General features: G+C 36.7%; 1 protein-coding gene across 1 annotated transcript in view; it reads left to right on the top strand.

The window, feature by feature from the left end:
• The first annotated feature begins 10854 nt into the window (after positions 1-10854).
• Positions 10855-13261, top strand: part of LOC140230751 (uncharacterized) — a 57574-nt gene continuing 55167 nt past the window's right edge. The window contains exon 1 of the mRNA XM_072310888.1: positions 10855-10937. Within this exon, the coding sequence (XP_072166989.1) occupies positions 10904-10937 (34 nt within the window). The 5' untranslated portion in view covers positions 10855-10903. The remainder of the gene's footprint in view (positions 10938-13261) is intronic.

The raw sequence follows: 13261 nt of genomic DNA, 5'->3' as shown, positions 1-13261 counted from the left end.
ATAAATAGACACGTTGTCCACCAGCATGGCAGAGTTAAATGTATCATGCAGCACACAAGGAAATTGTGCCCCTCGTGATCTACATACTCTTGCTCTAATTGCGGTAGACGTCGGGGCCCAGGGCAGATGTTAAGGAAGATCCACAGAAACACTTTAAACAAAGAAGATTCAACAATAAAGATGCTTTCGAACAAAGACCGCAGCCCCACACGCTTGGGAGAAAAACATGGCTCGGAGCCCATTCTTTCAGTCCGGGGCATGTCAAGTTCAATTACCTCATCAAGATGAAACAACTAAATTTTGGCACTTGGAAGATTTTTAACTAGGTCCCTTATGACAAAATATAAAGAGATTAACGAAAGAAGGAGGGAGAGAGGAAAAAATGAAGTAAGAATGACTCGCAATATGATGTTATTTAAGGAACTCATTCGCCATCTTGTAGTATACCTGCCAATTTTTACAGACCGGTATACAGTGTATATGTAATTCAAGAAATGTAGCTGCGTGTATGGAAGTTATACAAAGATTTCATCAAACTAAGGGATATTGGACTCTTTCAGTAATGTCCAAGTCTATAACAAGCGAAAGGAACGAACAAGCTACAACATAATGAGAGACTTGCCAAGAAAGAGGGGGGGGGGGGGGTAGGGGTAGAGGGAGTGAACATTGTGGGGACTCTAACTTTTTCTTTTCGTGTGCCTGTGGTTGCCTGTACATTTATTTTCCACCACATTTTTTTTTAGTCTGTTGCTATAAGTGGACGTCGATGATCCAAGACCTATCTCCCCCAATAGACGTGGAGGATGATAATATGTGCAACTGCTTGGACAAGGAAATACTGTACTTTTTAATAATAAAATGAACATTTCAAAATATATCTATATTTACACTTTCTTTATTTTGCTAATCATACTCTTATGACTTCGTACTATATCACGATGATTCAGGTTCTCTAAGATACTGCAATACCTCTGCATGTTAGGTGTTCTTTGTTGAAATGTATTTCCCTGCGTTATCATTGGCTCCATTATTAATTTGTCTCGTTTAATACCTCCTCCAAGGACTCACGGTTATGTTTTTGCCAGTGTTGGTTTGCTTATTTGTCTGTCTGTTTGTAAAATAACTCAAAAAGATATGGACGGGTATGAATGATCATTTTTTAAAGAAAAATTTATAATGATATAAGAAATAGATGATAAAATTTGGTAGTTACTGATCTACCTCACCATCTGGATTCTTTTGTTTGTTTTTATTTTATGGTAGAATTCTTTATCATCGGGATATAGAATTGTTTTCAGCATATTATCTGTGTACAAGTCAGCACTAAGTAACTAGATTATGTAGCATAATAGCCATCATATTTTTTTTTGTACTCTACATTATGATAATGACTGTTGATTGCTGTTCATTACGCAGTGGGAAAGTAGAACTATAATGTATAGGGTGACAGTCACAATATGAGTGGAAATTAACTGCTTGGCGAAGGTCTATGGGATCTCTGAGTGCTTTTCTTGTTCTTTCTGCATTCTTGTATTATGTTAACGCAAAAAGAAAGAATGCCGGAAAATGTATGAATAACCATATTGAGTGAATCAAAAACAACCAGGCAAATGGATAGACGAGTGCATGCATGAATGGATGAGAAAACGAATGAATGAGTGAACCATTAATCTATAAAAGTGCAAAGCTAATCGAAAATATGCGATTGCAATAATGTGGAAATGGCATTTGAATTACATGTCCATTAGCACGCATGATTTTCCACGAAAACGATGATGATAATAACATTTCCGCTTTTCCGTCTATTAATTTGCGGAAGCGTTTTCCCAGAATGATCACCGCAGAAGTGCAATGTTTCATTTTGTGTTTCAGATCATTTAATGTACTAGTATCTCTATCATTTTACTCTACACACACAAACAAAGGAATTGCCCTTGAAATTTTTGAAGAAAAATTCTCGTGGTTTACCGAAATGTCTGAGAGTTGTTTTTGTCAAAACAAACAAACAATCAAGCAATCAAACAAATAAAAAGTGCTCTCGCATGCAAACAAACAAAAAAAACTGCAGAGGATCATTGAACTGATATGACGATACAGAACTTTTAAACCAGCACGTAGGCAGGTTTTGTTAAAGGAAAAACCAACTCAGTGTTTTGTTTTGTTAAACTTACTATTTCTTTAATGAAAGGCAGGAAATCAAATGAATACTGGGGTAAATTTTTCATTAGATTTCCACAAACAAGAAGATGATAAGTGTCAAAGTTTCCATGCTTGGAACTTGTCACAAACACAAAATTTATGCGAACGAAATGAGGTGATGAGTTCAGTTTACCTGTCTAGTCGCTAGTTTCTCGAGTCAACTGACCTGTAATCAAATATTCACTCATTTGCTTTAAAAAAAAACCGCCAAAGAAACAAGAAAGAAAACGTTCATCGTATCACTTCAGATTAGTAATAATAACCAGCCATTGTGACTTGAAAGACGAGGGGCTATGTGTGATTGCTAATTCATTGCCCAAATATGAGTTTGCAATATGATGTATACAAATCAATAGAAGAGTTTTGATATCATCAACTGGTATAAAATTTGTCTATGAGATTGTAATATCAATGTTTTGCGAAGAAAAATTAAAAACTTTAAAATGTAATACTTCTTATTTGAAGTCAGACACTGACACTATCTCGTTTTTCTCATTTTACTTCATACTCGAACAGATTAGAACATGATATATTTTACTTCACTAATCTCTATCAACAAGATATTTTTTCTTTCAAACAGTCCAATTCGTTAAAATTCGAATTGGTACAGTTGAAACACACGCATGATCTTGTGTACACTTTCATTGTTTTCTTTTCTTAAGTTCGTACAATGATAAAGCCCATGATAAAGAATGCTTTAAAGGAAGTATTTTAAAGTAGACGAACTTTCTTTACCTCACTTTGTTTGAAACACGTTTCAATTTTACCTAAGCTTCACCTAGACTTTAAACGATAGCACAGCTGTAACCTCAAGCACGGTTATCGTTCTCAAATTTACAGACAACTATCACACTAAGCATCATGTTAAGGTTTTCAAAATATTGTCTCAGTCTTGCCAATGTACTTTGTCCCTATTCGTCTCAAAATCCCAAAAGAAACAGACGTTGATCATAATCAAGTCGTGTCATGTTGTTGTGTTTTGTTCCTTCCTGTCTTAAATTATATTTGTGATAAGTATTTGCAAATTAGCAATTCATAAGATTTTTTTCAAGTGGTTCACAATATACAAGCTTGCTTTTTAGTGGACCTCTCAATTCCTTTTTTTTTTTTCTAAATCTCAACTGAAGCATAACTTTGTATTTTTGCCAGTATGCATTCTTATGTTTATCTGTATCATTTATCCTTTGCAAAGTCGAATGTTTATGTTTATGATGCATTTCCTGATTTATTATGTGCTATGTTTTATTGGAAAAAGAAGAATGAAAATAATGAATTGAATTGAATTGAATTGAATTGGATTGAATTGAATTGAATTGAATTGAATTGAATTGAATTGAATTGAATTGAATTGAATTGAATTGAACTGAATTGAATAGAATACAATAGAATAGAATAGAATTGAATTTAATTGCATTGCATTGAATTGAATTGCATTGAATTGAATTGAATTGAATTGAATTGAATTGAATATGATCGAAGCTACGCTGCAGAATGTCCTCTTTAATACCTATCCCTATAATATGTTTCGTCATATTCTGCCGCTACGACACATTAATGACTTTGCCACATGAAGTTTAAAGGAACGAGGGACTGACTGCGAAATTTCCCCAGTTTTAACTCAATGCTAGATTTAAAGGTCAATGCGTGTGAGTTCGAGTTTTGTGACAATGAAAGAATTTGATAGGTAAAGTGGTTTCCTGTCACCTTGGATAGATAAATATCAGGATCTGAACACTTTTGTTTGACCCCATGTCTACCATTTTATTCAGTCAACCTACCTAATATGTGTTTTCCACGAATAACATTCATTGATGCTGTAATAATCATGCAGTAGGAAGATCATCATACAGCAAGGCTGTATAGTGTTGTTGTTGTTGTTGTTGTTTGCTCATTTACTTGTACATGTTAAAAAAGCCGCTGGGCATGACTATGATGTGTATATTGGCAGGTGTGGCTGCATGTTTAATTGCTTATACATGTGTGTGTGTGAGTGGGGGGGGGGGGGGTGGAGATGTTGCTATAGCAGGCATGATTTTTTTTTAGGCGCATGGTTCGACAATAATGATAATGATGATGATGATGATAATAATAATAAAAAGATGTCCATACAATATCGTTCTAGCTATCATATATATATATCAGCCCTGCATATTTGGTAATTTTTTTTCCTTCATCAATGTTCAGTTCATTGTATAAGTGAAATTCATCGATCACAAAAGACGAATTTACAATACTAAGGATTACTCTTGGGGAAATGCGATGTACTTCTAGCATGAATGAGACATTTGTAAGTACCATCCGTACCATTTTTTTGTACCATTTGGTCAAGCGTATAAGTACAATTTCTCAATCCTCCTTGTAATGATTCTTGCAATCAATACCCACCGTGGAGGCAAGAATAGTACAACTTTTAAGCACAAATATGAAAACTGCCGACATCTATTTGACTAGCTTGGAAAAAGGGGGGGGGGGGGGAGGAGGCATAGCCAACTTTTTATATATTTGGCAAACACGAATTATCGACGGGAGTTGGGGTTTGGTTATGTTGAGTGACAGTTCATCGGGTAGTTATAGCACACTAGTGCCAATTTACAGTACAACGAGCTATATCAATTATTAACAATTATTAGACGATATGGTATGACATAAACAGTATGCTCAGTTTCATTTTACAGTGAAATTTATTACATGTTTAAGCTGACTGTAATAAACAGATTAAACAAGCAGAACTGTGAATGTTCCATTGAAAAAGGAACAATAACAAAGAAAACAATTACGTAGTTTTAGATATTGTATGTATCCCCATGACAGTGACATATTAACTAATCTCTCCACTGTTTGAAAAAAGAAAAGAAATCCATCGATTCAGAGATTGTTCCATTTTTTTTCACGTCCACATCACTTGTCTGTTTCAATACCCTTTTAATTTTAGATAGCATTTTCTTGCTTTTCATTGAATTGCAATATGTATCAAGCTTGCAGGTACTGGATTAATCACCAAAAAGGTTTATTGGCCAGTTAAAAACACCCAACCAAACAAACAAACAAACATATATCATGCATATCAATGCAAACTATTTTTGTATCGGAATTACATAATTAGGCCCTACTTTATAGGCCCTGATGGATTTTCAGCGCAGACTATACAAGGTTTTGATACCGAAATATGAAGGCGATACTCCGACGCGATATACTCCATTTGATTTGAATTCTTATGTCCACTTTCTGAAGTGCTGAAGTCAAACGGTCAATCCTTTCAATAAATGTTTATCGTCCACTGCAGTGAATTGGATGTTGAATAATGTTTGCCACACGTGTCGTTTCTATGATCCTCATTAATGCTCTTTTCTGACCTTCATTATCTGCAAGTGAGGGCTACATGTTTGTGACGAAAGGAAGATGTCGTAAAATCATTATATAAAAAAAAGCGAAGTATAAAAGGAGAATTCCGCAGATGCTGTCATGTCTCATTGCTAGACCCATAAATAGACTTAACGTAAGTAGGGCACATACTGTTCTGATACCAGATACCATTTTCAAATGAAATTTCCTGAAAACTGTGGAGAAGACGGGGTTGCAAATTGGGCTCCTACCCTGAGCACGTGATCCCGTATGAAGGGTTTACAGGTTGGCTCGCTTTAACTCTGACATAACCAGCATTCAATCTGGCATATTCACACAACGCCTGATATTTTAGAGGGTCGGTCCTCAGTGGGTTAAACAGATGATAACAGACCAAATTCGACCGTTTGCCCTCGGTTTGAACACATTTTGTATCTCCCCAGGGAGTAGGACATATCGTCTGCTCTGACGGAAATGTCCTTATCGCGGCGACCAGATCCACAACGATTGCTCGCCTCAAAGCAGAGAGAAGGGGAAAAAAAAATCCGTGATAAGTGGATGCAGCGCCCCCTAATGAGCGAGACATGAAAACAAAGTCGCGTGAGCTCAAAGTGAAATTGTAATGATTGATATTGGCATGGCGCAAACTTGAGTTGATTTGTGGGAGAGACTTCCCGTCAAATCAACAACATTTCGTGTGTACTTTGTCGCGACAGATAAGATTGGTATCCTTGTGAATGGCCGAGTTCGACTTCTATAAAGGGTTGTCTCATGAAGTTATACGTCAGCTATGCACTGATAATGCAGGATTTGAAAGTCGGACACGACACCGGGTTGAGAAAGGAATAACGTTTAGCCATTATTGCCAGGATAACAGTGATAATGTTATTGTAATTCTTCATCCCACGCGCGTCCTTGACAAGACGTGAAAGCTCAAAGAAAATATCAGAAATCCTGACAATACTTCCTGCTGGCTCAAGAGGAAGTCGTGTGAAGTTGTAAATCGACAGCAATAACAGCGATCGACGCCGAGAACGCGGGATGAGGTAAGTTGAAAAGGAAAGGGTGTGGAACATGGATGATGATGATGACAAAATAAAAACGTTGCCATGGAGCGCGTTGTACAAAATTTGATGCAACATTATTCAAAAACATGAAAACTGCTGCTCTCATTTACACACTCCGATCGGCAACATGTAAATCTGTGTCAATTCAGTCGTTCAGCAAAACGACCTCTTCCCACCTCCCTTATCGAACAAACAGCATCCCCTCAAAAAATACTTTACTCCGTACTTCTGAGAGTCTGAAAGAGACATTCTTTGTTCATGATCAAAGGTTTTTTGGTAACATTGGGCTTTCCTGCAATCATGAATTTAAAAAAAAAGAAGAAAAGTAGTACCTCCTGATAAATGAAACAGATTCCGACTCGATAATATCACTAATACACTCCGAAGCATCTCGATCCTGAAGCCACAGCTCGACATAATTAGAACCAAATAAAAGGAAATAGTACATCAGCCGTAACACTAGGTTTGGTTGAGATGGAGATTTAGCTTTTAACTTCTTGTGAGATTTATTAGAAACCACTTATATGACATAGTAAAGAGCATACAATTCTAAGAGGAATTAAAGGTTTATTTGATGAAAATTAGTTTTCAAATGGCCGAGATATCAACAGACAAAGAGGTTCTAATAAAAGGTTTGTTGGTTTTATTACGACTACTTTGTTTTACTTTGTTTTTGGACATCTCGGCCATTTCAAAACCGATTTTCGTCAAATAAACGTTTAATTCTTCTTAGAACTGTATCCTCTTTAATACTTCATATAAATGGTTTCTGATTAACTCGAAAAAAGTTAGAACCTGAATAGCCATGTCAACCAAAACTATACAACTCCTTTGAATTCGGATGTTAATCAAGCGTGCGTGATGCAAATCCTTGAACGGAGGCCAGGCTTATCTGTGCGTGCCTACTTCAACTGCGATATTGCCAGTAACCGTGTGTTTGCATTGTGTGACAGGAAATGCGAGACATCGACAGACACAGAAAACCAGAAGGCTTAGCTCACTCGGGATTGACGTAATAATCTATCTGTATGTTTCTTTTTCCCCTTTATCATCAGATTTCTGGCAAAAATGCACCTAGCTGCCTTTTGCCAAATCAGCACGCGGGAATAGGGAATCTCAAGAAGTCGGAAAATTGACTCACAATGCAGCAGAGATAAAACAGTCCATCTTTCATTAGAGGAATGTGGTTATACACGTCACCACATATGACTTTTTTATGCGGTCAAAATTAATATTCATGAGCCGGAAGACATGCCATTAAGGAGACCTATAGAATTGATGCCTGAGGGCAACCAAACGAAGTTTTTAGGAAATCCCTGAAAATGTTACTGTTCTCAAGATGAATCAGGAAATTAGTTTAGGATGTAGACGTCGACACTCGATGTTCTCTGAATTGCCATGGACAAATTTCAGCTCGAGAAATATTGCAGCGTCCTTATTCAGAAGAGAGATAATCTAATTGGTAAAAAAAAACCAATGTTTTCTTCCTGGTCATAGCGGTTTATGACGCTAAACATGGAGTCTCGCTAATTCGTGGAAAATCAGTCACTCGCTCGATCAGGTCAGTTCGGTGCATCTGAGAAAGTGCCTATCTATGTGAGAACACACTCATATACATATATACATACATTTTTCTTACACATCATTTCATACATACACACAAACACACATACATATGTATGTATGTGTATTTTATACATATACATATACATATACATATACATATATTGTACATACGCACGCACACCCATGTACACAATTATTTAACGATTGTAGGCCTGCTTTATCAATCAAACGCTACACATTAGACACTTGAAGGAATACTCGTCTGTTCCCATGTATGAGATATCTTCTCAAGATTGGACAAATTCGAACCAGACGTGGTTTTCATGTATTCACCAAAAGAAAGTCATGGTAAGCTTCATAATATATGTATGTGATCATAAACATTGTACGAAAACATCTTGACAAACACCAGCTTCTATGCGACACTCAGTATGAAATCCTTGAGAAGGAATCAACAATTAACATGGAGACCCACTTTCTCGTGCTTCATTACCAAGGGGTTAAAAAAAAACACCAAGGAGAATAAATTAAGATGATTCATCAAGTTAACGGTACACGTAATGAAAACAAAATGTGAAAGGGTTAGTAAGATTCGAAGCAAAATATTGTATATTGTATAAAGTAAATTGAACTGTGACAACACCATACGTTGTAGCACACATCGGCATATGACATCAAGACAGAATGCAACTAACAAGCAGGACGATCAAACTTTTTAGTCGAGAGATGGCGCTGTTACTCTGTTATCCGTATAGGGCTCACACGGGTAAATGATTCCTCATAGAGACGTGTGTTAAAATTAAAAATTCAAAAAAAAAATCTGTAAAATAGCTGGGAGAAATGAGGTGTTTCATCTTCACTAACCTGGATAAGTGAGCTATACCCTGTCATCCATCAAATTTCTAAGGCAGGTTCCTCGGCTCAAACTCTGTCCAAGGGTCCGGAAAGCCAGACTACGAATTCTTCTTCACTCAAAATATCACCTATTTTCCGTACATGCACCCAATAAAATATAGTCCCTTCAAATTCCATGAGAAAAGCTTTCATCTTCAAACCAAAATGCAGTTTGTAGAGGAAGAATACATAATCAATATCTGCAGCTGTTCAGTTTTATGCCAAACTGTATTAATGATTTTTAATTAATTCTTTCTCCATTTATTTTGGTATCTTTGGTACGAATTTGTGAAGGGGTCTTGGATTGGACATTCCATTTCATTTACAGGTGTGAGCCCTATAAAGGGACTCTGGTTATATTATCGATGTTGCTAACAAGTATAGGCCTACACCTGTAAACATGTTCCTCAGGTATTACACTGCCTGTAATCATATACATTTATTATTTGCTACACGGAGGCTGGGCCTTTATCGTGTTTTTACTGTGTGTATGAGAGGTGTCAATGGGGGGGGGGGGGGAAAGAAAAAATACACGATGTTAGATTTTATTATCTATGGGTTGTTTTCTTTCAAGTGGGATAGATGTCAGCAGTTTGGTATGGAATAAAATAGGTGTTGAAAAGTTACGGAATAAGGAGAGGGGATAAGAGCGGAGGGAGCTGAGATAAAGAGCAAGAATTTAGGGGAGGATGAAAGAGAGGAGAGAGAATTAAGAATGGAAGTAGAAGGAAGCAGAAGAAAATTAAAATGGCGGGAGAGAGAAAGACGTGAGATAGTCAGAGGGAGGGGGAAGAAGAGAACAGGAGAATACGAGAAACTTTTTAATAATTATTTATGTTTTGGAATTGAATGCAGCATATTTTGATGTTGTCATGAAGCAATCTTCATTTTTCGTTGTGTGTGTGGTGTGTAACAGAATTGTTGAGTATATCCTTGTAATATGTAATCTTACATTGACTTACTATTTTGGTAATGTCTTTCCACTATACTGTGACACGAGTCTATTATGTAATTTATATATCTTTTTTTTTTTTTTTTTTTGGTCTGTGCCTTGTGTATCCTGCACGCTTATTCCTGGAGACAATCTAGGCGTTGCATGTTACGTTGCTTATTGACATAATAAAGAATGTTGCACACACACACATACACAAACTACAAACAAAACAAAACTATGACGTCTGTTGACATCGCATACCCCCCCCCCTCCCGCCCATTCATTGTAGATATTATACAGATAATTATGTCATCCCACAAAATGATAAACATTGTATGAAATCCCCCGAAAGGTGAATCACGAGCGAGCCATTCTGACGGTATACACCCAGCCTTGAGGAGCCCCATAAACGGCCCTATTGTTATGTAAATCACTTTTGTTTGCTGGCACAATACAAGCCCACCTCTGGAATTCTCGCTCGCTGTCTCCCCCTCGCTCTCGCCTCAGTAGCCATCCAGCCCACACGCATTTCGTGCAGGCGGCCTGAGCAGCATATCAAAATCTTCATAACGCGGAACTCCCAGCTAAAGTTTAAAACTTACAATCTTTAATGTGGTACTACAACGAGTTTTTCAGTAGTTGAAGGCGCCATGTAGCGAGCTGATTTTGAGCTCTCGACTACCCATTTGTTTGATCATACAGGATTTAGTGGTAATCTCGGACTAATATGGGAACATTCATACTGTTAAAACTGTCGTTTTAACGTCGTGCTTACGCAGCGTGGAACACCAACATAAAAGTTCATACATGGGATTAAAGAGCTGATCAGAAGTTCGACAGTCCTGCAAGAAACTATCATCTATACTCTATACCCCGCTCTGGGGTTGAAAAGTGAATTGAAATGGAAGAAGATTTCGACGATGAAGAGGAAATATGTAAGTATTCTCAGATCACGTGTGTAGTTTTGTCAGGAACGAGATATGTGTCTATACTTCTTGATTTGTGAGTTCTTTGGGATGATTTTGCCAATACTGCAACGTTCGAGCATCACCTTAATTTGATCGAGATTGATTGCCGAAGTCTAAATATGAACACACAACACACTGGTGCATCTCGCCGCAGGTCCTTTGAAGTTCCAGGTGCTTATCGTGTTATTTGTTTCATTCTTAACCGACTGATGTCCTTACGAGGTCAGTTCTATCTCTCAGCTATACACCATAAAGTTTGATGACTGTCCTGTAAAACGTAGTTGACCATGTCGGGTGATCGCTATCCGTACCGTAAGACTTGCAAATCTGGCAAGAGCTCCATAAATTTGTACCCCCGATAAAATTGGAATAAAAAGTGATATGTATACATGTACAGTAAGTAATATAATCAAATTGAGATTAGTGTTGAGAGTTTAGGATTAATGCTAGAGTTTATATCCAGGGTTAGAGTTAGGGTAACGTTGATCTCGGTGTTCTGGGGTAATGCGGACCCCACGGAGTATGCTCCTAGATTAATGGGGTGTAAATAATATGGAACTCTTTCCGTAAATCCCCCCCCCCTCCCCGCGTTAATCTTCTTACGAACGAAAGCGTCCCGTCAACGACAAGACAAAAACAACACACGTTCACACACAAAACAGTTTAACAGCAGTCAAAGCTCCAACCTTCAATGAAATAGTCTCACAGGACTAGATTACCAATTAGATCTTCTCGTATACCTCCACATCTTCACTTTCTCTGTGAAAATGATTTACACTTGACGGTTTACATTTGCATATCATTCATGTATACTAAGTACTGTATGTAATTTAGATACATGAGCTTGTTGATTACGTCATTTAACTGTTTTAACCACACACTTTACTCATTCATTATTTTTCGCTATCTATTACTTCTTCCTCATTCATTTGCAAGGAAATTCTAAACTTTTGAAAATCCCACTAACATTTTGTATGTGTGCATATTAATCGTGTCTATTTTTTGTATGTCAAACTGTGTACATGTCTACATCTATCTTTCTTTTTTTTTTTAGTCTACACAAGGCGTATGTGTGTATTATGCGTGTGAGTAACAAACGCAAACAGAGGGAAACTGACCTGAACTGAAAATAATTTATTAGTGGAAAAATGAGCAAAGAAAATGGGATTCGGGATTCGAGACCTCCGGATTGCTAGCCCGGTGCTCTAGAGCTCATTTTTTTCACTGCGTGTGAGTGTAATAAAGAAAAAGAAGGAGAGGTACAGTGTACATGTATTAAAGCAGAAAGAGAGAAAGCCTTAGATGGAGAGAATGTCGGTACTTGCGCAGTTGTCTTCCTGGGTAAACCTATTTCCATTACAAATTAGTATTGAACTTGAACTTGAACTTGAACTTGAACTTGAACTTTATTCTGTTTCATTTACAAAATATATAATTTGTATAATGACAAACTGAGGACAGTAAACGAGTACATGAACATGCATACAGTAGCTGTACGTAACATACAGCTGTAATAACAACTATAAATGAAACATGGAAACTACAAAAGACCGGAGTCTTGTCAGGGTAGTTCCCAACAGACAGAATAATAGGAAATGATATTGCATTACGATCAAGACATAGGACAGGTGAAAGTATTAAAAAAAAAAAACCCAAAAAACAAACAGACAAACATACACATAAAATATATTATCATTGATGAAATTATAGTGTTTAGTCATATCACCCCTAGAAAACAAAAACCATAAAATTATCTATAATCATAGTGTATTTCATGATAACAAATCTAACTTTCTAACAAGTGTCTTTTCAGATTTTTCTTAAAAATATTTGTAGTTGAAGAATTTATAACTGTATCTGGTAAAGAATTCCACAATGAGGGTCCAGTGTGTCTAAGTGTGTGCATTACATACATGTACATCTTATCTACCTTAAATAAATGATATTTATTACTAATGCGAGTATTATAACTATGAATTTGATAATTAGATTTAAACATACCAGAAATCATCTCAGGTAGCAAATTCATTTTATGCTTGAACATATACAATAAGAATATTAAACTTATTCAATTGATATATATTCAAAACATTCATTTTCAGAAACAGAGGCATTGACGGTGCTTTATAATGCGAGTTTGTACAGAGTCGAATTGCTCTTTTTTGAAGGATAAAAGTGTCGTGTATTGTCATCGATACAAGCCATACGGACATGTAACAAAGCCAGTCTAAGAAAAATGACACAGTATGATAATCAACCCAGATCTATCTTTATCCACTCAACCATACGTC

Source organism: Diadema setosum, chromosome 7, assembly GCF_964275005.1.
Source record: "Diadema setosum chromosome 7, eeDiaSeto1, whole genome shotgun sequence".
Taxonomy (NCBI): domain Eukaryota; kingdom Metazoa; phylum Echinodermata; class Echinoidea; order Diadematoida; family Diadematidae; genus Diadema; species Diadema setosum.
This window is presented reverse-complemented; position numbering and strand designations above follow the sequence as displayed.